The sequence below is a fragment of the Coffea arabica genome, chromosome 7c, assembly GCF_036785885.1.
Source record: "Coffea arabica cultivar ET-39 chromosome 7c, Coffea Arabica ET-39 HiFi, whole genome shotgun sequence".
Lineage (NCBI taxonomy): Eukaryota > Viridiplantae > Streptophyta > Magnoliopsida > Gentianales > Rubiaceae > Coffea > Coffea arabica.
The window spans coordinates 15,047,647-15,073,765 of NC_092322.1; the positions used below are offsets into that span (position 1 = coordinate 15,047,647).

The 26,119-nt window shown below is 36.7% G+C and overlaps 2 protein-coding genes and 2 pseudogenes across 2 annotated transcripts; 1 reads left to right on the forward strand and 3 right to left on the reverse strand.

Moving 5' to 3' along the window:
• Positions 1–690: 690 nt before the first annotated feature.
• LOC113699635 (pentatricopeptide repeat-containing protein At4g16390, chloroplastic-like) lies at positions 691–2,179 on the forward strand (annotated as a pseudogene).
• A 3,046-nt stretch (positions 2,180–5,225) lies between these two features.
• On the reverse strand, positions 5,226–8,021 carry LOC113698784 (alcohol dehydrogenase 1). Its single transcript, XM_027218730.2, has 10 exons — positions 7,801–8,021; positions 7,453–7,589; positions 7,317–7,363; positions 6,892–7,217; positions 6,714–6,796; positions 6,542–6,617; positions 6,331–6,392; positions 6,158–6,253; positions 5,880–6,041; positions 5,226–5,499 (listed from the first exon to the last, which is right to left on the reverse strand). Exons 1-10 carry the CDS (start codon positions 7,844–7,846, stop codon positions 5,383–5,385), a joined length of 1,152 nt encoding a protein of 383 aa, XP_027074531.1. The 5' UTR covers positions 7,847–8,021; the 3' UTR covers positions 5,226–5,382.
• Positions 8,022–16,090: 8,069 nt separating this feature from the next.
• Positions 16,091–20,953, reverse strand: LOC140010568 (uncharacterized; annotated as a pseudogene).
• Positions 20,954–21,259: 306 nt separating this feature from the next.
• On the reverse strand, positions 21,260–21,943 carry LOC140010569 (uncharacterized). The gene has a single exon (XM_072057861.1). It carries the CDS (start codon positions 21,941–21,943, stop codon positions 21,260–21,262), a length of 684 nt encoding a protein of 227 aa, XP_071913962.1.
• Between the last annotated feature and the right edge of the window lie 4,176 nt (positions 21,944–26,119).

Consider the following 26,119-nt stretch of genomic DNA (forward strand, 5'->3'; position numbering starts at 1 on the left):
AGTAGTGGTAGTAAAAAGGAGGCTTTTACTCTCTAATTCTCCAGAAAAAAAAAAAAAGGCGTCTTTGTGGCTCTAGGTTTTGGTTGGATGTGGCGGCCGCCATGAAAGTGACGGAGCAGCCCGCAGAGGCTTTACGAAGTACCGAAGGCTCGAATCATGACAAAGATTTCCCCATGAAATTAATTAAGCTTCAGAGGGATACTGCACGCACATATTGCCCTCTTTTAACCGGTGCATCATTTCATTTGAGGGATGGATGAGGGCATTTTCTGCTTCTCTTGTTTTTCTCCTCTCTTCTCTTCTTGAGTAGTGAATAGTGATTGCCATTCTCAAGTACAGTAGTAGTACTATATAGTAGTAATTACTCTCCGTAAATTGTACTGCTCCGTTTCAACAGACTACTGTTACCGGTCATGAGGAAAAAAATCTTGCTTCAGTTTCTTGTATGAGGCAGCAGAAATCTATAGGTCGAAACTCGAACGAACGTCCGACAAATGACCTAAGAAATGATTTACAAATTTTCCTGGTGCCCATTGGGCTAGTGAACCCAATGGATGATAAGGCCTCACCTAAAAATTAGCTAGCTGAAAACACCACCATCTCCAGTCCTTGCACCCCACCGGCAGCCCAATGTAGAAAAAAAAAAAAGAAAAAAGGAAGAAAACTCAAATGCTGCGGACTGCTGTGCTGAGTGACGACTGAGAAGGAAGGAGAGTAGAGAGAAGAATGGTGGCCGCCTCCTATTCGCCGTCTCATGTCTCTCGCGACCCACACCTCTTCTGTAACTCTCTTTATCCCACTCACCTCCACCAACTCGTCAGGCGCAATTCCTACGATTTCAGGTATGCTTCTTTAGTCCAAGCTTCCCAACAATTGGACTCGTGTGACCCTGTAGAAGCTGACGTTATTAGTATTTTGGCTAATTTGGGTGGCAAAGTTGTAGAACAAGATGCTGCACTTGTGCTCAATAACATGTCCAACTCTGAAACTGCGCCTTTGGTGCTCAGATACTTTCTGGAAAGGCTTAAGTTGAAGAAAGAAGTGATTTTGTATAATGTTACCTTCAAGGTGTTTAGAAAATGTAGAGACTTGGACAGAGCCGAGAAATTGTTTACGGATATGATTGAGAGAGGCGTTAAGCCCGATAATGTCACCTTTTTCCACCATAATTAGCTGCGCCAGGCTGTCTTCTTTACCTGAGAAAGCCGTCCAGTGGTTCGAAAAAATGCCGTCTTTTGGGTGTGAACCGGATGAGGTTACCTATTCTGTGATGATCGATGCGTATGGGAAGGCTGGGAATGTAAATATGGCTTTAACTTTGTATGGCCGTGCTAGGACGGAAAAATGGCGAATTGATGCTGCTACCTTTTCGACGTTGATTAGGATTTATGGGACGGCCGGGAATTTTGATGGGTGCTTGAATGTTTACGAGGAAATGAAGGCTCTGGGAGTTAGGCCTAATTTGGTTGTCTATAGTTCCTTGTTGGATGCGATGGGGAGGGCCAAGAGGCCCTGGCAGGCAAAGAACATATACAGAGACATGATCAACGATGGGTTTGAGCCCAGCTATGGGACGTATGCTGCCTTGCTTCGGGCCTATGCTAAGGCTCGGTATGGTGAAGATGCGCTTGATGTGTATAGAGAGATGAAGCACAAGGGCTTGGAGTTGAGTGTCGTTCTTTACAACACCCTGTTGTCGATGTCTGCTGATGTGGGATTTATTGATGAAGCTGTTGAAATTTTTGAAGCTATGAAAGGTTCTGAGAGTTGCAAACCTGATAGCTGGACGTATTCTTCCATGATCACAATTTATTCCTGCAGCAGCAAAGTCTTTGAGGCGGAATCCACATTAAATGAGATGTTGGAAGCGGGCTTTGAGCCTAATATCTATGTCTTGACTTCACTGATCCAGTGTTATGGGAAGGCCAACCGCATAGATGATGTGGTTAGGACTTTTGATCGGCTGCTGGGGTTAGGAATAACGCCTGATGAGAGATTCTGTGGTTGTCTTCTTAACGTAATGACTCAAGCACCAACTCAAGAACTTGATAAGTTGACCAGATGCATTCAGAAGGCTGACGCCAAACTTGGTCATGTGGTGAAGCTCCTTGTGGGCGAGGAGAACATTGAGGGTGACATCTTGCGGAAGGAAGCTGGCGAACTCTTTCTGTGGTGTTAGTAACTAACAAAAATTTTATTATAATTAAATTTTAGCAAATAATCAAGTATTAAAATATCAACACATCACTAAATTATTATTCATTGTAACTTTATAATTGAAACTCATAAAAATAATTAAATAAAAATTATTTGAATACAATTTGATATGATAAAACAAATATAAATAAAATAATCAAGTTTTCACTTTTGATACAAATACAATCACTAAATTATTATTGTTTTTTTTAGAAAAAAGTGTTATTGTATTAAGTGCAGTTAGGAATTTAATATAAATTTATTAATAAATTTAGTATAAATAATTAATAGACATGTATAATTAGTAGTATAATTGATAATATCAATTATATTACATATACTAATATACATTAAATGATACATATAACTAATAATATCATTATTATAAATTTATAACTAATTAAATTAAATATTATATATATAATTATGTACATATATATATCTTTATTTTTTTTAAATGAGTGGCGGGCCCTCGTCCCGTTTCTAAACTGGGGGGGGGGGGGGGGGAATTCTCCCTCGCCCCCTACCCCAACCCCAGCCCCAATAGCCCCCCGCGCTGCCATCCTTAATTGTAGGCTTTGGTTTCGCTTTTATTTCCAAAGGTTTCAAAGGTTACAAATGAGGCTTATAAGTGATACAAGACCAAAGGTATATATACCAACATTAATATAGATACATGAATTGAATACTTTGAGTACATGAATTTAATAGTTTTATATGAATGAACTACAAGAAAATATGTAAGTGTATTAATCAACCTTATAAAGGAATGAATATTCTAATATATCTCTTAGAGAATGAGTAGACATTCATACTTATCATTTTATTAATTTCATAACAAAATGTTGATACTATTTTAATTTTTATCATATGTGGTGAACTAAAAGATATTTTCCCAAATGTGATGAATTGGCTCTTGTTTTCTTCTAGTTGAATATTTATAACTTGCAGTCATTCTTTTTTCCTTAGACTTTTATGGAACTAAATTTGAAGACTTGTTATTTGATTTTCACAATTTCATATTGTAAATAAATCATTTGTAATATAGGGTATGTCCATTCTAGTAATGTGCGAATTCAAAATATATGGAATTGAACCGGACAAAAGATAAAAACTATGGAATTAATCAATTAAACGGTTAGTTCTAAACTTTTCAGCATATAAAAATGTTTGGGATTTCTTGTATTTTTCTTTAAAAGAATTCTTGTATCATTCAGACGGTTGTTTTTTTTTTTTTTTAATCGTCCTTGAATTAGGTTGAGGTAATTCCACTTTTCACCCAGTTGAAGGTCAAAAATTAAGCAAATTAGGGAAATAAAAAATGTTCTTAGTTTGTGAATTTTGGCACTTCAACGCTTGCTTTAGTTTTTGTATATAAATTAGGGGGAAAGAATGACAGTTCTTATACATTTACTTAAGTTTTGATAGTTTTTAATAACATAAAAATTAAACAAACTTTACCAAAAATTTTGTACTTTTTATCCTACCTAGAATTTCCTAATACATTTGATATGAATCAAAACCTCCAACAAAATGATTCCTTATACATCCAAAGCCTCTTTATGATTCAATGTATCAATTTTAATGCATATCTTAAGAAATTTATAAGACAATGAAATGGAACTTCTATACGTCTATGGGCATTCTAAACTCCGAGGCACAAATAAAAATAGAATATATTTTTTATACACTATCAGTTGATAATTTTTTTACACTAATAAAGACCTTCATAAATACCTTCCATAAAGACCTCACATTTTTGCTAACTTGGCTCAAGAGTGAGAAGCACTTCAAAACTGTGCAGCACCAGTTTTATAACATTCATGGACTTATCACTGGTAGCAGGTAAGATAAACAGATCGATCATGTCTAAAACATATATTATAACATTTAAGGTGAAAATCAAAACCACATTCCTCAATTTTGAAATCCGACAATGCAGCAATATTGAGAGTTCGAAGTCTTGAACTTCTCGGATAGGAGAAGCTGCAAAGTCTGTTATTGTCACAGATCAGGTTGTGGTGTCGGAGCATGGAGCAGATGTTGGGCTGCAGACTTCGACTTTGAATCCACTTGAGGATAGGGAATTCACTGATCCGGAGTCTGAGAATGACCATTCCATTCAACCAGCTAACGGCGCATTCACAGAGGCTGCATCAGAAGAGAAGGCGATGGAGACAGGCGACTCCTCACAGCAAGGTAATGGAATTACGTCTGATGTGGCAAACGGTGCGCTCGCGAAGGTAGACCAAGTTCATGACTCACGTGATATGGTGTCAATTGGAGACACACCCCTTGTGGGTACAAGTACAAGAACGGGAACAAAATCCTCTATGCCTCAAAATACACGGTTTAAAGATGTGCGACAATTTAAAGATGTGTTCGAAGAACTTAAATGGGAGAGATTACATGGTAAGATCCCCCTCGTATATCAAAAGCCATTCCTTCATTCAAGTACAACATGCAATGATGACAAAAATGAAGAAGAAGAAGATGATTCACAACGCGATAAAGACAAAGACCAAGACCAGAAACTAGTTCACGAGCAATTTACCCAAGTGATTTCAAAGAAAGCGAGGAAGCAGCTTTAAAAAAGGTAAAACAATGCAAACACATCAAGATATTAAATCAAACTCCCACGTTCACTCGCAATCCCACAAATGTGGGGCACCCTCATATGGATGATTTCATTCGATTCATCTATTATGTTATGTGTTTAGATTCGTAGATTTTTCTATATGTGCGTATTACTGTTGCATGTCTTTAGCTCTTCCTTTTACTTTAATAGAAGTCAGGTTTGGCCCCCTCTAATTCGCTGTACTCTTTTCGGATATTAATAAATTAAGGGATGACATCCCTTAAAAAAAAAAAAAAGCTCATTTTTATCATTGTAATCAGCTTAAGACTACATCTGTGAGATGTTAAAAGCATAGAATCTAGTTCCATCATGAAGAAAAATGAATCTATCAAAGAAGTAAGATGCAGAGTAATGTTCTAAACTGTAAACGCAGTTGATGATACATGTGCCATTTAAGATGATTTAAAGGTCTTTATTTATGTATACAAAACTGGAAATAAAGTTGAGTTACAAGGTACTTTTCTGGTACAGGTGAAAAGATGATGATTCCAACGTATCAAATTTAGCTAATTATTTGATTCGTCTACTTTGCCAGGGATGCCGCACTACTATGCTCCCATGTGTATAATGCAGCGCAGGCCCTCTCCTTTGAGCATGTACTCAAATGCCTTGTTGATCTCTGAGAAAGGCACTTCATGGGTGATAAACTTCTCAAGTTCAAGCTCCTGTATTTATTAAAAACCACCATTCTGTTAGGAACATAGACTCTCTATGGCAATTTGATGCAATTCATATTCCCATCAATTCACACAAAAACTAATCTTATCTGCTGCAGTAACACACTAATTAAGAATTAGTTCAATGAAGAGACGGTAGTCTAAGAGGTTTCTAAAGAATGAAGTGCATACAAATTATTATGTCAATTCCTTGTATATAAGAGACTAGAAGCATATACTGCTTGTCGAAGGATGAAGTACATATTTGGTGGATTGTCATGTCAGTGCAACTGGTTAATTGATGTACACAAATCGGTACATAACTTCCTTCTCCATAAAGATGCTTCACATAACAGCCTATCAGTTTTGGACAAGAGAAATCAGCTTACCTTATTCATGTACTTCTCAACCACCGAAGGAAGGTCAGTGCGCGGTTTATAATTGCCAAAAAATGTTCCCTTGAGTGTCTTCTCATTCAGGACATTGATTGGATGAGTTCTGAATGCGTCATCCTTATTTGGTACTCCAACAAGTACAGCAACACCCCATCCCTGCAAGGTCATTATTCAGTATATTCAGACTTTAAAATGACTAATTATCGCATTCAAATCTCATATTAGATTAGCCACTACGTTTCTTCAAACAAAGTAAAGAGTAAGGAGATTACATCATGAACACACTCAAATGCAGAGATCATTGCATTGATACTTCCAGTACATTCAATACTGCGGTCTACACCCCCATCTGTTATCTCTGCAAGAACCTGAAGACAAATTGTTCAAGGCATCATGAGCTGAATATCTATTGTCAGGTATAAATTGCCTCAGAAACAAGAAATACCTCTTGCACAGGCTTGTTGTAGTCCTTTGGGTTCACAAACTCCGTTACACCAAATTTCTTGGCTGGTTACAGAAAAATGAGAACAGACAGAAAGCAATTAAAAGTAAGCCTAGTTTTCTTTCTTATTTAGTTTCTTTTGTGACTTAGGAACTCTATAGGAGAAGAAAGTATGAACATATGGAAATGTGTATTATAAGGGCTTGTTGTGTACCTTCTTCAAATCGGTTGGAGTTCAAATCAACCCCAATGATTCTTGATGCACCAGCAATTCGAGCTCCTTCAGCAGCCTATCATAGAAAAGTAATAGCATGAAATTTCCTGGAAGCAGCAGCCATAGTACAATAGTACTTGGTATAAAATTCATATGCAGAACAGATTCTTACAGCAAGACCAACAGCTCCTAGTCCAAAAATTGCAACTGTTGAGCCCTTCGTTGGCTTTGCAACATTCAAGGTAGCACCAAGACCTGTGCCCATAATATACGAGGCCCATGTTATTGTAGGAATGAAAAGTTGAATCTAAAAGGACATCAAGTTATGGATTTTCAAACAAATTTCCAACCTGTGGAGATTCCACAGCTGAGAACACAAACTTTATCAAGTGGAGCTTCAGGATTGATCTTTGCAACACAGCCAACATGTACCACAGTGTATTCACTGAAAGTGGAAGTTCCAACAAAATGATAAATTGGTTTCCCGTTTATTGAAAATCTTGACTTCCCATCATTAAGCATCACTCCTCTATCAGTGTTGATCCTGAGGAGGTCACACATATTGCTCTCCTCTGACTTGCAGTGTCTGCATTCCTTACACTCTCCTGTGAATACAGGAAGCACATGATCACCAGGTTTGAGTTCCGTCACACCCTCACCAACACTTTCCACTATCCTGAAAAAATATATATATCGTAAAGCACAAGTTGATTTGGCTATGCCATCCAAGAACATTCTAAATTAGCAGTCAATCCAAGACAAATTATTCTCATACCCTGCAGCCTCATGACCAAATATTCTAGGAAACACTGGGGTCTGCCCCTGCACATTGACAACAATAATCTTGTTAAAACTGGCAAATATTTGATTTTAGGTGCATGTACAACAAATTATTCTCATGTCATTAGAACCTTTGCTTCCCAGAAGTAAACATCAGTATGGCAAAGGGAAGTGAAGAGGATCTTCAGGCGAACTTCCATTGCCTGGGGTGGTGCAACCTCAACTTCCTCAATTACCAGTGGCTTCCCTGGTCCCCATGCCACAGCAGCTGCAAATTGCAACAACAAATTTAGACAAAATTTTTTTCAAAACCAATCAGTAGATGTAAACCAAACAGTTGTTCACAACTCGGTCAAGTTGGTTAAGGCATGTTAAGATTACTTTCCGCATTCATTAGTCAACGAAAAATCAGAGTTTTATGGTGTTCAATTTTCGACACATCTAAAACAAAGGAAGGAAATGATTTGAAATGGAAGTACCTTTGCAGCGTATCACTTGACCTTCAGTACTGGAGCAAGTAGACATCTTGAATATTCTGAAAACTTTTTTCGTGATCAAATTGAAACTTAGGCAGATGGTTTTGTTGTGGAGAAAGAGTTTGTTGAAGGTGAATATATATAGCAGTGGTAGTACAAGTTAAATGCAAGAGGTTTCATTTTTATTTTTATCTTTTTTCCCCTTGGCTTCTAAAGAAAACCAGGATTGCTTCTGCAGTATTGGAAAGCAGAAGAAAAAGCTGCAAACAGATGCTGCCTTGGTTTATATTTTCCGGTTTCTGAAACCAGTTGACTTTTTCCCTTAAACCATCCAAAAAGAAAAGATTAAAAAAAAATAGTAGTTGGCATTGCCAGGTACAGATTCTGAAAAAACAATAATATTTTTGAGACTAGCAAAATTTGAGGTTTGGCATACAGTTTGTCCAATTAGGAAAAAGAAACCAAGAAAACGATGTAGTGTCCAAATCCGTTATTAAAAACTATAAAAAGTTAAGAGAAAAGAAAGCAAGCTGGTCTCAAGTTGTTATATTTTATTACTGGTATCAATAAATAATTCTTGGTTGATTTGACCAGAAATGAAGATGCTAAATCCATGGTTTTAGGAAATGGGAAACCAGATTTGATCAGTTGTTTTGGTTTTGCAAATCCAAGTTCCCAGGATTCTTTTCTGTGGCAAAGAAAAAAAAATGGAAAAGAAGTAACTAACAGTTGTCTATTAGTTCTTTATCAACTGTATCTGATTGGTTGATTTATGAACAAATGGACCAAATCATTTAGCACTGATCGACAAATAATATTGTAGGCTGTGGTAAGAGCCCTTGATGGACAAATACCTGATCCCAATTGGTGGTGAGAACATGTTTTTCATTAGCTTTTATTTCCAAAGGTATCAAAGGCTACAAATAAGACTTATAAAATTAATATAGATACATGAATTGAGTACTTTGGGTACATGAATTTAATAGTTTTATATGAACGAACTACGAGAAGATACATGAATATATCAATCAACCTTATAAGGGAATGAATATTCTAATATATCTCTTAGAGAATGGGTAGACATCCATACTTATCATTTCATTAATTTTATAACAGAATGTTCATATTATTTTAATTTTTATCATATGTGGTGAACTAAAAGATATTTTCCCAAATGTAACGAATTGGCTCTTGTTTTCTTCTAGTTGAATTTTTATAACTTGCAGTCATTTTTCTCATTAGACTTTTATGAAACTAAATTTGAAGACTTGGTATTTGATTTTCTCAATTTCATATTGTAAATAAATCATTTGTAATATAGGGAATGTCCATTCTAGTAATGTTCGAATTCAAAATAGGGATAATTTTAGAAACCTCCCCTGAGGTTCCTAACAATTTCACTGAGCTCCGTTGAGATTTAAAAAATTACACACACCTCCCTTGTCATTTAAAATAACAATTTTACCCTTAAATATTTTAATCAAATTCCTTTATTTGGTATGCTTATACTTAGAATGAGTTTTAAACTTATTTTTTCATTATTTTTTCTTCTTATTCCTTTTTTTAATTTTTCGCCAATAAAACTGTAGAACTACCACTATTGCTTCTAGTTTATATTGTAACCAAATGCCGAACTAGTGATTTTTTTGACAAGTTAATTTTATATGTAATCCAATGTTTTTGCTTATATTTTTTTTCTATTTTTTGGTACTAAAATTAACAATAAATCAAAAATAAATGGCTCCAAATCACTACCAAATTATGATAATCCCACTACCCAAAAAATTCATAAATTTTAAATAAATTATTTCAACATTTTCTTTTCTATCTTATAAATATAAATCCATAATAAAGCATCATCAAAAGTATCTTATCATAGTGATAAATTTATTATTATAGTTGTTTATCAAATAGTAGATATGAACATAAAAAATTTGGCACCTTTCATTATAATTATACTAGATAATCCTATAATTGTATAGGAAAATAAATTAAAACTGTAAGGGCATTTTTAGGTATTTATTTATAAAATTGACCAAGTCAATATTATTTTAAGATTTTGTTACTAAAACTATCAAATCAAGAGAGGTAAGTGTAATTTTTCAAATCTCAGGGGAGCTCAGTGAAATTATCAAAAACTTCAGGGGAGGTTTAGGTTTCTGAAATTATCCCTTCAAAATATATGGAATTGAACCGGACAAAAGATGAAAACTATGGAATTGATCAATTAAACGTTTAGTTCTAAACTTTTCAGCATATAAAAATGTTTGGGGTTTCTTGTATTTTTCTTTAAAAGTATTCTTGTATTATTCAGACGGTTGTTTTTTTTTTTTTAATCATCCTTGAATTAGGTTGAGGTAATTCCACTTTTCACCTAGTTGAAGGCCAAAATTAAGCAAATTAGAAAAATAAAAATGTTCTTAGTTTGTGCATTTTGGCACTTCAACGCTTGCTTTAGTTTTTGTATATAAATTAGGGGAAAAGAATGACAGTTCTTATACATTTACTTAAGTTTTGATCGTTTTTAACAACATAAAAAATAAACAAATTTTACCAAAAAGTTTTGTAATTATTAACCTACCTAGAAATTCCTAATACATTTGATCCTACATAGATATGATTCAAAACCTCTAATAAAATGATTCCTAATATAACCAAAACCTCGATCTATATGATTCAATGTATCAATTTTAATGCATATCTTAAGAAATTTACAAGACAATGAAATGGAACGTCTATACGTCTATATAAATTATAAACTCTTAGGCACAAATGAAAATAGAGTAGATTTTTTTATACACTGTCAGCAGATAATTTTTTTTTTTTTTACACAAGTTGAGTTAGATAACGCCATGTAACATAAATTCAAATTTGACATTTAATCATGCACATGTGGCATATATCCAAAGTTGCTTGTGTAAAAAAAATTACTATACTGTCAGTGCATAAAATATTAATCCATAAAAATATATGTATGTGCATGTATTGTAAACTTTATGTACAACAAAGCTGCACATAATAAATTTTTTCGAATTAGCATTGGTTAAAAAAAAAAAGCCACTTGTGGTGAAGTGAATATACAGGAAATCTCCCATGATTGCAAAACATACAATTCGACATCTCATGGTTTGAACTAAACTGAAAAGGCGACAAAAATTGTCAAGACTAACATGGGTAAACAAAATGACAAAAATACCCTAATACATATAAGGATAAAATGCAGAAAACCTCCCAATAGTTAAGCCAACTTACTGGAAAGTCCCTTGTGGTTTCAAAAAATATAATATTCAACCTTTCATGCATAAAACAGTTGCTCTAGTTTGATTAATATCTATATATGGGATAATACCATGATCACAAAAAAAATCCACAATCATCCATTGCATACATAAAGTGCATCCCTTTTGATGGTTTTTTCGACCTGGACAATTTTTACTTTCGCTTTTTGTGAACACTCATAAATCTTGTACTAGTATTGTAAGGTCTAGTTTTGCTACCCACTCGAGAGCTCGAGAAAGATATAAGCAACTATTTTGCAAAAATTTCCTTCACTTTATACAAATAAAAAGTATTGAAATTTTTACTTTAAATTCTTAAAAAAAGAGCCTCGAAACAATATTATAATAGCAAAAATCCAAATTTTAAACCTTTTCCCATACCTACATGAGACCGATGGTTGATTTCTCTCAAGAAGCTTTACTCCTTTTTCAATATTTTCCTAGAAGTTTTGGATTAAATCGAACTTGTATGTTTCAAAACTACAAAGGGCATTTCTGTAGGTTAAGTTGACCATAGGGGCTCTTTTGTAAGGGGTAAAACGCGTATATCAAATGAAATTAATTATAAAAAAACTGTTTTTAGGTACCACTTCCAACTTGTACGTTTCAAAACTACAAAGAGCTTTTCTATAGGTTAAGTTGACCATAGGGGGCTTTCTTGTAAGAGGCAAAATGGGTATATCAAATTAAAATTAATTATAAAAAAACTGCTTTTAGGTACCACTAGTTGCAAAACAAGTGCGTGTATTTCAAACACGTTAGTTTTGATGATTTCCATTGCCTTTGCAGTTTAATTCAAACCATGAGGTGTTAGATTGTATGTTTTGAGATCACAGGAGGCTTTTCAGTTCGCTAAACAACAAAAGGCTTTTTTTTTTTTTTTTACCCAATTAGCATTTAATAAAGTAAGGCATCACTCGAGAATTGATCAGTGTAGTTTTAAATCACAAAGAAAGAGGTTTGAGCAATTGTGTATGTTGTCATTCTAAATCAATAACATTTTAAAAAAAAAAACTAGTTAGTTTTGGGCCAGAAAAAAAAATATTACGACGAAATAGTAATATGTTAGAAATGCTCAAATTTTAGTCATTTTAGAAATTCCATGCTTGGTTTATTTTCTTCTGCAAATGAATTAAGATCCTTTTGCAAGTGAACTACCATTCTAACCATACTCACTTCTCTATTTGGTCCAACTATTTTTAAGTAAAAGAAGATTTTAAGAGTAGAATTGTTTATGACTAAAAATTGTATTAGTTGATTTGATGTTTCCAGAGATTGATCATGACTCAAAAGGGCACTACTTCCTCGTAGAGACCAACAAGGAGCAAGACATGGTGGTTTTCCAAGAAAAAGAAGTCCAAACAGGTTGAAAGCAAAGTAGCAAACTCGATTGCTAGTCATCTTATAACCAACTCATGAGGGATATTGAACACATTGATCGTGAAATTCAAGAGATGCAAAGGAAAACCATTTTTTTTAAATAGGGATCCATCCCTTAATTTATTTATATCCGAAAAGAGCACAGCGAATTAGAGGGGGGCCAAACCTGACCTCTGTTAAAGTAAAAGGGACAGCTAAGGATCAACAATAATACGCACATACGAAAAAATCTGTGAATCTAAACACATAACAGATGAATCGAACGAAATCATCCACATGATGGTGCCCCACATTTGTGGGATTGTGAGTGAGCATGGGAATTTGATTTAACATCTTGACGTGTTTGCATTGTTTTACCTTTTTTTGAAAGCTGCCTCCTCGCTTTCTTTGAAATCACTTGGGTAAATTGCTCGTGAACTAGTTTCTGGTCTTGGTCTTTGTCTTTATCGCGTTGTGAATCATCTTCTTCTTCTTCATTTTTGTCACCATTGCATGTTGTATTTGAATGAAGAAAAGGCTTTTGATATACGAAGGGGATCCTACCATGTAATTTCTCCCATTTAAACTCTTCGAACACATCTTTAAATTGTGGCACATTTTTAAACCGTGGATTTTGAGGCATAGAGGATTTCGTGTTTGTTCTTGTACTTGTACTTGTACCCACAAGGGATATGTCTCCAACTGACACCATATCATGTGGGTCATGAACTTGGTCTACTTTCGCGAGCGCACCATTTGCCACATCAAACGCAATTCCATTACCTTGCTGTGAGGAGTCGCTAGGCTCCATCGCCTTCTCTTCCAATGAAGAAAACCATTGAAGAAATTCGAAGACGTCTGATTTTTGCGGACGAATCAGAGGTTGATTCAGGGGAAGATACTCACGGTTACTGGAGTTCTTCACCAATCTATGATCACTATGACGAAGAAGATGATAACAGAGTTTTTGATTTTAACACGATGCAAGAATCATATTCATATGAATCATATATGAATATGATGCATCCATCAACTAAATTCTATTTAGACAATTATCTTAACGGCGACAAAAGTCCTGAGGTTGATAGAATAGTTGATAATATTCACTGCAACAAAAATCCAGAGGTTGATGCAATAGTTGGTAATCTCGAGTCTAACAGAAGTCCAGGGGCTGATGCAATAGTTAATAATCATCACTGCTACAAAGGTCCAGGAGTTGATGGAATTGATGCAATTGTTGAATGTAGTAATAATCCCTTTGTTGTGTCGGACAAAGGATCAGATGGTGATTTATGAGAGAATAAAGGGGTGGATTGTAAATCTGCACCAACTTATGATCTATACGAAAGGGTGAAGGATGTTATGGATTTTAGTATGATGCAACCATAATCAGGATCCCTTTTAGACGATGAATTCAATGAGAACGAAAGTCCAGCGGTTGATACAGTAGCTGAAAGATAGAATGCCTTTGTTTTTATGTCTTACTATGATGGTTTGAAGACCAGTTGGGGTTCAAAATTATTCCGGAAAGGGACAGCTGGGACTGTATTTCTTGTTTCCTTGCCTTTGCTATTCGGTTTGATGGTTATGATTTTTAGAATGTTATATTTTTCATTTGTAGCATAAACACTTTCATGATGTTGCTTTCTTTTGTTCCGTAGTCGACTGCATCTTGGTTTTGTTTCGCAGAACATTCAGTATCCTGTATTGCAAGAAATCAGGGGTAGACTTGAGTTTTCTTTTCTCATGCATATTGAAAAGGATATCCTGAGTTGTTCTTAGGTGAGTTTCATAGAACATTGTTTGGATCTAACTGCAAAGCATATTTGTTCCAGGGACCGCTGTCTAATCTTATTACCAGTTGCCCTGAATCTCGATTTGTTTCGGGTATATAGATGTTTTTTGTATTTCTTGGTACTTCCTTGCCTTTATTGGCAATCCATATTCTCCTCTGATTTCATCAGGCCTTGCTCATATTTTTCTGCCTGTTTGAAATCCCTCCACAAGTTTTAAGACTCCAAGTTTGGAACTCTCACATTCAATTTAAAAGTCAAGAAGAAGACTTAAAATAAATACCTTCCCCTAATTTTACTAGTTACAGCAACTGGTAGACAACAGCTGTAGAGGTTAAGATTCTGTTTTGTTCCTTTGCCAGAAAATTTGGAGCTCCGGAGTGTCTAGTCTTCTTCATCAAAAGTAGTTTAGAATGGCATATTTTGTAGTCTGGTTGTTTAAAATGCACCACAACACGGCAGGAATTAGCTAAAGTAATGGGACTCTGATCTTTTATTCTGTCCATCAGATACATTTTAGATGGTTTCAGGAGAAGGGAATTTTGCAGTCATTGGTCGATTAATGTAAGAATCAGTCAAGCTGCTTTTCATGCCAAGAATGTTGCTAGAATATTTGAGTTCTTGGAAGTATCTTTGCTTTATTGTCTAATTCCAGCTGCAGCCCTTAATTTCCAAGAGTAGTCATAAATCTAGAGAAGCAATGAGCGAAGAAAAAAAATGTACTAATGCTATCTGCTTTTGAATATCAATGTCTCATTAGACAGAAAAGAACTTTTAGAGATAGGTTTCTTTCATAGTTTCCTTTGATCAATTGTTCTTCTATCTTTTCTGAATCGATTCCCAACAGGATATCACTGTTGTTTCCTGCATTCATAACTAATACTGTCTTGATCTTTCATACTCTCAATGATGTTGATTAAAAGATATCTGATTGTGAAGATCAAAATATCTAGTCACATTTACAAAATTGATCTAGTGCAAATGGAAAATTCCAGTAAGCATACAGTGCTTAAAATCTTAACAAAGTGATCAAGATAGCGAAGACGTGAGAAACTTTTGTTGTATTTTATTACATTTGTAGAGTGAAGGAATAGTAAAGAAAAGTTGCATGCTACATTTTCTGCAAGAAAAGATAACTAATAATCATAACATCAAGTTCAGGACAATAGTATTCATTGCTCACTTTGGATGGTGCACTATGAATCCATACGGATAAGGCATTGATGGCCTTCTCCGTTTTATTCAAATACCTTTGTTGATCTCTGAAATTGGAACTTCATGGGTGACAAACTTTTCAAGTTCAGGTTCCTGCAAGCATGAAGTTTTACTGCGGATAAGAAATCAGTGCCACATAATTGGTAGTTTATATGGCTAAATGAATGTATACGCTTCGCTGGTCAACAGTGCAATGGCACGAACTTTGCTCAGCTTTTGCTAGATTATCTTACTAGTTCAACAAGAACAGAATGAATTACAGAAAATATAGTAATCTACTGTCTTGAAGTTTCAAGTGCCACAGGATAGTCAGTTATTCTTTTAGAAATGAAGCACTGCTTTGGGAAGCCAATATTGTAATATTACTGTGTCTGAACCAGCTATTGTGATTACAATCCTGTTGAAGTCAAGAAGTGTCATTGTCTTAATTAAACTACCTTGTTCATGTACTTCGTAACCACTGGAGGAAGGTCAGACCACGGTTTTTAGTTACCGTGGTCTAGAGTTGAAGTTGGCTTTTGCTGTACAAACATTAGACCAGATAATATTTTGTCCAAGAAGGAAAATAGAATGTGAAAATTTCATTATGAGCATATACAAATGCAAAGATCATTGCGTTGATGCTTCCAGCACATTCAACACTTCGATCTATGCTACCATCATCTCAGCAATTACCTAAAGACAAAACACTGTTTTCGCTGTGACCAGGAAGTTTAATTTTAGATTTTTTGTCTAAACACATTAAGCAAAAACAACAATTACCTCTTGAACATGCTTGTCAAAGTCCTTTGGGTTTACAAACTCAGTGACACTAGATTTTTTAGCTGTCAGCAGACGAAAGGAAATAGATTATTAGATATATATCAATAAGCATGTTTTCTTCTAGCTGTCAACATTTTCTTTAATTGATTTCGACATTTCCAAACCCAAGCTCAGCGACAACAAATTTTTTAACTCTCAGCAGATCAAAGGTAATAGATTAGCAGATTTCAATCAATTAGTGTGTTTTCTTCTAACTGCCAACCTTTTCTTTTATTGATTTGGACATTTCCTGGAAGAATGTGAAATGGAAAGAGATGCAGCTGAAAGACTTAGTCACCTTCATGAATCGTTCAGAGTTTAGATCAACCCCTATTATCCTTGAAGCACCTGCAACTCGCCCGCCTTCAGCCGCCTGATAACAAAAAGTGGTAGGCATGAGCAGCTTCCAGCAATAACAGTAACATGCATGAGGAAACCAGCTTTCACTGTCAACTGAAGTTTTAAAGTACAGTAATGATTCTCACGGCAAGCTCAACAGCTCTGAGTCCAAAAATTGCAACATTGGAACCCTTGGGCAGGTTAGCAACATTCAGAGTAGCACCAAGACCTGCATCAAATGTACTTTTTCCATATTAAATTTTGTAAGAAAGATACATAAAGAAAAAAAGTATTCATTAATAGTTTTGAGTTTGCCAAAAATCTCTAACTTGTGGATATTCCACAGCTAAGAACACAAACTTCATCAAATGGACCTTCAGGGTTGATCTTTGCAACAAATCCCACGTACCATAGTATATACACTGTAAGGGGAAGTTCCAACAAAATGATAAATTGGTTTCCCATGTATTGAGAATTTTGACTTCCCATCACTAAGCAATGCATCACTCCTCTGTCACTGTTGATCCTCTGACTTGCAGTGCTTGTATTTCTTGCACTCTCCGGTAAATACAGAAAGCACATAATCTCCAGCTTTGAGTTCTGTCACACGCTTACTAACACTAATTTGATTTTATATATTGGGGTACAATAATCTTCATTGAAAAGCTCATCACTTCTTCGTACACCACCAGATGAGATAGTGGCGATAGATTCTAACGAAGATGTGGAAATTGCTACAGCTATTCACACCTCTACTGCTGTCTATTGAGTAGAATTATCTGAAAATGAAAGCAAAAAGATGACAGATGTTGTTAGAGAAAAGAGATGAGGCTTTGAGAAACATTGCTGCCTTTTGTTTATTCGACCATCCATATATACATGCGAATCCTCCTAATTAGCCGCAAGAGAACCCTCCTATGATTGAGGAACTTACCTAGAATTATACCAAGATCCAATCACCTAGAGATATACCAGAATCCCAGCCAACTAAGTACTTATCTAACTAATATATATCTAATATTATCTATACAACTAATATACAGCAATACCCCCCTCAAGTTGGAGCATGAAGATTCGAAATGCCCAATTTGGCGAGTAATTGAACGAACTGATGCTTGCCCAATACTTTGGGAAGAATATCAGCCAATTGATGAGTAGTCAGAACATAGGCCGGATGAATGGTACCACGACAAATCTCATCTCGAATGAAATGACAGTCAACCTCAATATGCTTAGTGCGTTCATGAAAAACGGGATTCTGAGCGATGTATAATGCAGACTGACTGTCACTATAGATACGCACAGGAGTAGGATGGTGAACACCAAGAGTAAAGAGCAACCCACGCAACCATTTCAATTCACATGTGGTGATGGCTAAAGCGCAGTACTCGGCCTCTGCAGAGGAACAAGATATCGTTGGCTGCTTCTTAGTTTTCCACGAAATCGGAGAATCACCAAGGAACACAAAGTATGCGGTCAAAGATCTACGTGTCATAGGACAACTTGCTCAATCAGCATCACAATAGGCTGATAGGCGTAAATCAGAGGAGGATTTGAACAATATACCCTGACCCGGATTGGACTTCAGATAGCAAACCACTCGTAGAGCTGCGTCCCAATGCGCCTCCTTCGGCTGCTGCATGAATTGAGCCAAGATATGAACACAATAGAATAATTCGGGACGTCCGATAGTCAAATATATAAGACGGCCAACTAGCCTGCGATACTGTGCAGGAGATTTCATATCGACACCCTCATTAAATCCCAGACGATAATTTTGCTCTATTGGAGTGCCAGCTGGCTTGGATCCCAAAAGACCCGTCTCAGAAATAATATCCAACGCATATTTGCGTTGACTGAGAACAATGCCAGTAGAATTTTGAGCAACTTCAAGACCTAAAAACTATTTGAGCTTACCAAGATCCTTCATATGGAAACAGTGGCTTAAGTAGCGTTTGAAACGTTGTATAGCCGCCGAATCGTTACCTTCAATCATCAGGTCACCAACATAAACCAGAATTGATAAGTGCATAGCATCTTGCTGATAAGTAAACAAAGAGTAGTCGGAGGAAAACTGAACAAAATCGTAGCGAGTAAGGGCCGCTGCCAACTTGGCAAACCAACACCATGGGGCTTGGCGTAAACCATAGAGAGACTTGCGCAAACGACACACTTGATTGTGTCCTGATATCGCAAATCCTGGAGGGAAACGCATGTACACTTCTTCGTCAAGCTCACCATGAAGGAAAACATTGTGTACATCCATTTGATGTAATTCCCAGTGCTTTGCTGCTGCCACTGCGAGGAATGTGTGAACTGTTACCATCTTGGCTGTCGGCGCGAAGGTTTCTGTGTAGTCAATACCTTCGACTTGATGATTGCCAAAAACCACCAAGCGAGCTTTATAATGTTCAATGGACCCGTCTGCATGATACTTAATGCGGTAGACCCATTTGCTGCCTAACGTTTTCTTCCCCTTAGGCAACTCTTCAATGGTCCATGTACCATTGGCTTCCAACGCCTTTATCTCTTTCTTCATTGCATCGCGCCAACATTGAGAACGAATAGCCTCTGAATAACTGGAAGGCTCACGTCCTGCAGTTATAGCTGCCAAGAAACGGCGATGCGGCAAGGAGAATTAGTTACAAGTGACATAGTGAGAAATAGGATATGGTGTACCTGTGGACGCCGCCGTCGAGGATGAGTGAGCAGGTGACGCGCTGAGGCGAGCTGTATATGTGACATAATCTTGAAGCTGAACAGAAGAATATCGTTGCCGTTGTCCGCGACCAAGCACAACCTCTGGCTCAGTAGTATCACCTCGATTCCCATTGTCGTGCCCATCGGTGTCCTCAAGCACCCTCTCAGAGTGCGAGGTAGATGAGCTCCTGTGTCCCTCGCGATCGATAGAAGGCAAAAGCCCATGTGCTTCCTCTTCCAAATTACCAGAAGCATGTGGAGCTGAAGTTGCATTGTAGATGTCTTGATCCACAGTCTCCGTAGAGAAGGGAAACTCGGACTCAATAAATATCACATCTCGTGACTCAAACAGGATGCCAGTATCTAAATCATATAACCTCTACCCCTTCTTTGCATAAGGGTATCCAACGAATACACATTTACGACTTCGACTGGTGAATTTATCTCTGTTGCGATTAAGACTATGTGCATAGCAGAGACAACCGAAAACCCGCAAATTATTATGAGATGGTGCTTTGCCAACCAATAATTCAAAAGGTGTTTTTCCACCCAGAAGTGGTGTGGGAGTTCGATTAATCAAATAGCCTGCAGTCAAAATACATTCACCCCAAAATATGATAGGCAAACAAGATTGAAAATGAAGCGCCTTTCCCACATTAAGGATGTGTTTATGTTTACGTTCAACGCGCCCATTTTGCTGAGGAGTGTCCACTATAGACATTTGATGAATGATTCCAAGATCTTTCAAGTAACTGGTTAAACATGTAAATTTTTGCCATTGTCACTACGAACAATTTTGACCTTTCTATTAAATTGACGTTCAGTAAAAGCCAAAAAATTTTTAAAGATCTTAGGTACCTCGTGCTTCTTCTTTATCAAGAAGATTCAAACAGCATGTGAGTGATCATCCAGAATAGTTAGAAAATATTTAGAACCGCAAAGAGACACTTCACGATATGGACCCCATAAATCACAATGTATCAACTCAAAAATTTCAGTTGCCTTATCTTCACTAGAAACAAAAGGAGTTCGAGTATGTTTTGCCCGCAAACAGACATCACAATGACCTAAATCCGACCCAAACGTAATACCATCGATCATAGGAGAAAGGGATTCCACAACACGCTCGGAGGGATGTCCTAGTTTTTTGTGCCAAACCTCCGCACTTACGGTGCCGTCCACCTTATTTGCTAGAGCAGAAAGTACTTCCCTCACAACATACAGCCCTTCTCGCTCTTCACCCGCTCCAATCAGCATCCTCGAAGTGCGGTCCTGTACAACACATAGACAATCAGTAAACTTTAATATAAGAGTCTTGTCTCGAGTCAACTTTGACACTGAGATCAGATTGCAATCTAAGTCAGGTACAAATAAGACATTCTTGAGACACAAGGATCCCAAAATAACGGTTCCTACCTTTGTAGCAACCTGTTCACCATTAGGCAACCTCACAGGACAAGGAGAAATATTCCATACTTCGCTAAAAGACTCAACGACTCCAGTCATATGATGTGAAGCGCCGGTATCAAAAAGCCATTGTAAATTCGCCTTACCAGACAAACGATGGCTCGACGTTAATTTATGTGTGCTCAAGAGTGACTTCAATGTCAACCAATCTTCTGCACTAAGATTTTCCAGCCCCACCTTGTCTGCATCTCCAAGAACATGCATCGATGATGCGATAGTGTCAGTGGTCTACACAGCAGTTGCATTTGCCGTGCCACCCCTATAGCGACCTGGTCGTCCGCCTTTTCCTCTACCACGGCCAGTCGTATCTACTCCTCGCCCAGCAGGAAATTCGTGTAACAGATAGCAAGTGTCAATGATGTGTCCTGATCTTTGGCAATAAGAACATAGAGGTCTGTCCTCTCGTCGAGTTCCTCCTGAATTGCGCGATCCGTCTGCAACTGGTGCCTTGACTGCAAAACTGACTAGATCCGTCTTCTCAGGAGCGGGATTTTGCGTCATAGAGCAAACCTACTCCTGTTCCGTCACCTGCGAGTAGACTCGGCACATGTTAGGTAGGGGATCAGTTACTATTATGGGGGACCGAATGGTGCTGTAAGGAGTGTCATTGAGTCCCATGAGAAACTGATGAACTTTCTCCTCTTCACTGTGCCTTTCCAGCCGTGCATTAATATTGCACGTACAACCACGACAAGTGCACACCGGCATCGGATCGTGATCATTCAGATCATCCCAGATCTTTTTGAGTCTACCGTAATAGCCCATAACGGTATCATCATTTTGTTTGCACTTTGAAACTTCAGTTTTTAATTGATGAACCCTCGCTCCATTGAGTACAAAAAATCGTTGTTGGATATCATCCCACAACTCTTTGGCCGTTTCTCTGTAGGAGATCGTGGAGCGCAGGCTTGGCTCTATCGTATTAAAAATCCATGAGATAATCATGCAGTTCATAGTCCACCAATCTTCTACCTCATTTGAGTCATCGGTTGGTTGTTTAATTGAACCATCAATAAACCCATTTTTCTTCTTTGCTCGAAGTGAAATACGAATTGCTTTCGCCCACTTTTCATAGTTGGTGTCTTTCAATTGGGTATGAGTAATTAGATTTCCTGGATTATCATTTGACGTAAGGGCAAATGGCGATATGGATTTCTTCCCATCATCTGATCCGGAATCCCTTGAAGACGCCATGGATCTTTGGCATCAAAACAATGAGCAACTCGTCTATGGTGCCGCTGGTAGTGGCTCCGCTTGCTGACTCTTACTGGGACCGGTATACCACCGTACAATTTGCTGCGTTGCTCTATGCTTTGAGGCAGGTAATGTTAGCATCTACGGCACTGAGATGGCTTTTGATACCGATGGCCAAAGTTGACTCCTCGGCACTCCTTCACTGGTCTCTATCTGATTTCACTAGGCCAAGGCGGATATAACCCATCCTTGCAAGCCTTCGGAGCTGATCAGCGGGACAATGGGGATGAATTACCCAGCAACAAAACTGACTAGTGCTCTGATACCATGTTAGAGAAAAGAGATGAGGTTTTGAGAAACATTGCTACCTTCTGTTTATTCGACCATCCATATATACATGCGAATCCTCCTAATTAGCCGCAAGAGAATCCTCCTATGATTGAGGAACTTACCTAGAATTATACCAGGATCCAATCACCTAGAGATATACCAGAATCCCAGCCAACTAAGTACTTATCTAACTAATATATATCTAATATTATCTATACAACTAATATACAGCAATAGATGTCCATATAATAGAACCCGCCCAGCTTGATAAGCAGAGAAGAATCTGCAATCAATATGTGATAGAATCTGCTGAAACTGATAGGAAGGAAGACATTGGTCTGCCTAGAGTAAATGTCATTGAACATGAGATCAAAGAGGAGATACCATGCACTGATGTGTCTGTTCAATGGTCGGAAGATGCTTCTTTCACAGGTTTGACTTGAGAAACAAGAATGGTAGAATAGGATCGAGAGTGGAAAAAGTTGAAGAACCAGAATGTGGGAATGTGAGAAGAGCCAAATGTTATCTACAGCCAAGATCCTATCGTAAGAGATTCTGTATCAGCATCGTTCCATTTTTAGTAATTCGCCTGCAGATTATGATCTTAATCTTTAACAAGAATGTGAAATTTACTTTCACCAAATGCTGTATTTCAAATTTTCAGGCCTTCACACACATTTTACTATTTTTTCATCCTCATTTCTCTGCAGGTCTGTGCCTTCGAATGACATTTTTGGCAAACTCTACAAACTCAAATCTGAAAATATTTTCTCCCCACGAAGTAATGCATCAACAGGACACTAGAATTGAGGAGTTTGAGGCTGCAATGAGTTCGGATAATTGTAAAGCTCAACATTGACAAGTATATTTGATGAGAATGTTTTTTTGTGAACGATGAGTATAGCTTCATTCATAGTAATGTGGTAATAGTTTATTATCACCTTAGTCCCTTCGGGGATATCCAATAAAAGAAAGGTATTGATTTTCTTGAAGTTTAATATTCCCCACCATTCAATTTAAACTTTCAAAAGTCAGAACCATCTGAGTAGATTGACAAAATGGGAATAAAAAAGGGTTAACAATTAAAAAAAAAAAAACCCCATGTGGTTTAGCCACCATACAGAAAAATCCCTTGTGGTTTCATATCATACAAGTCGATATCCCATGGTTCGAACTATTCTGAAAAGTGGACGGAAATCGTCAAATGTACGGCGTGTGTCTTAAACGCACTGGAAAGACGCATATTTCTTGCAGAAAATAGATTTCTACACAAACTTTCACATGATATGCCTACTTTATCCTTCACACTTTAATAACAAGAGACGAGCTAGCTGTTTGACAAAATAACAGAAACCCAGGTGGAGGATTGCAATCTTGTATGGTCTTTGAACGCTAGCTATTTGAAAAAATGGCCAAAAGACACTATCAACAGCAACATCTCCACCTGGGTTTCTGTCTCGCTCTCTCTCCGTCTCACTTAGCTTCTTTAACCCCACTTTTTTCGAGTCTTAAACTTAGTTTATTGCTTCTCAAATTTTCTTATTTTCCTTTCTGCTCTGGGTGGTTGGCCACTCCCTAGCAATGGACAAACACCATCAGTAGCTGCCACTGGCCAAATGTTCGCGGCAGCAGCGATGCAGCGAATGGTTAGTCTTTGGTCCCCTGTTTTTTTGTTTATGTAGCCGGACTTTTCTTTACCAAATGCCTCCTTGATTCAACAGTTGGGTCTTATGTTCGAAAATACCCTTCGAATGCTGCCTTCAATTTTGGCCGAAGCCGAAGCCTCAGAAGACTCGGAAGCTCGTATGCTTAAACAAATAAATCAACAAAATCTTAAAAAGGAATGGACCATTTCTACAGTCAATAAGTAGTATGAAGATAGTGGGTTTGTTTTATAGTAGAGTGTATTATTCTTTTATCCATGCAGATAAAAAGACGAAAAGGAAGCAAGGGACGGGGGCGGGGAGGAGTGGTGGAACTTTGTTTCATTCATGAAAAAAAGTCAAGAACAATATGCTCTTTGCTTGAAGAAAGGAGAAGGCAAAGCAAAGGAAAACAGAAAAGAAGCGTGAAGAAAGGCCGTTATTCTGTTTTCTGACATATTTTACTCCCTGTCCGGTTGTCCCCCTCAACTAATCCTACTTAGTCTTCTTATCTCACAAATAATCAATGAAAACTCTTTTCTCCTCCTTTTTTCAAGCTCTGTTCGGATACCTTTTATGGATTTTTTTTTTGTTTTTGTTTTTGTGTACGTGTTTTTTCTCCCCCGTTGGTTTTGACAGAATGAAAGTGCAAAATTACTTTTGCAATTTTCGCTTATATCAAAAGGGCATTTTCGTCTTTTCACTCAATTCCGTCTGTTTTAACGATTTCCGTCGACTTTTCAGAATAATTCAAACCATGGGGTACCAACGCGTATGATATGAAACTACAGGAAATTTTTCTGTATGATAGCTAAACCACAAGGGGCTTTTTTGTTGTTAACCCAATAAAAAAAACATATCATAAGACAACTTTCTAATCGAGTTAAGCATACAATAATGTAAATTCTTGCTTTTAGAACCTTTAATATTCACTCGAGGGAAAAAATACACTATATCACTTTCGAAAAACAATGAGCAAAAACTAAAGACAAATGTTAAGCCAAGTTGAACTGCACAAACATAACCTTGATTTCCTTCCTCTTTTTTATTAGATTTTTTCCCCTAAATTATAGAAAGGGCATATTACTTGTTACAAAAATTATATTATGATGTAATCATATTAAACATCCTATTTTTGTTTTTTGGTTTTTTTTCCTTCATCAATAATCTTTTATGAGTTGAATAATATGATATTTAGATTGATAAGAGAACAAAATGGTTCAAAATTCACAGTCAATAAAATGGAAGATTTGTTTTCTTTTCATGTAGCATATCAATAACATACCCCAAAAAAAAAATTTACACTATTTACCTATAATTATAAAAAAAATGTCAGGCAAATTGGATTTCATTGCAGGACTTTGAGTTTCTTATTAGGGGTGTAAATAATAAACAAGTCAAATTCAAGTATTTAAATTTAGGAAAATATGAATGACACTCAATTTTTGTTAATGACACTCCCATCATCTGTTTTATCATATAGTATTATAAATGAAAATTATATGATAAAAATGATAATGGGAGTGTCGTTAGTGAAAAGTGGAGTGCCATTCCAATTCCCTTAAATTTATTTGATTCATTGAATAAATTTATAATTACAAATTATATCAAACTTAATGTTTTCAATGCAATAAAATTGAGCTGAAATAGAGGTTTTATCTACGCTGTGAATTTGATTAGGCTCAATTCAATTGTCTCGCAACCCTATTCCAAATTTTGATAAACAGATTCTTCAGCAGCTAGTGGTCATATTAGAAGAGAAGAGCATAAAACCTCATGACAACGAGCAATAAGCTTGAATCCCGGCGAAAGTTGGCTTAGAAGAAAACTGATGCTAGATATTTAAGATGATCAACCAAGGAAACCCAAGCTCAAAATTAGTTCATTATCTCAAAAATTGTATCTTAAACTAATCAAAATGAGAAATATGCAAGTTTGAATACTGTACTCCACCTACAGCATCAGCAAGGATTTTTCAAATTCTTTTCCTCTGTGAAAAGTTCATTGTTTGGGTGGTGAGCAACAAAACTTTATTCAGTCCTCTATACTTTGTTTTAGCCGTTGAATCCAAATTGAGTCATGCAAATGCACCCATTGTGGTAAGTGTCCTTTTCTCCCCCTTCCCCCAGATTTTTAAAATCAGAGCCTTAAAGCTCACACCTTTCTTTATACATGATCATGTATAGGAATCAGTAAAGCATGA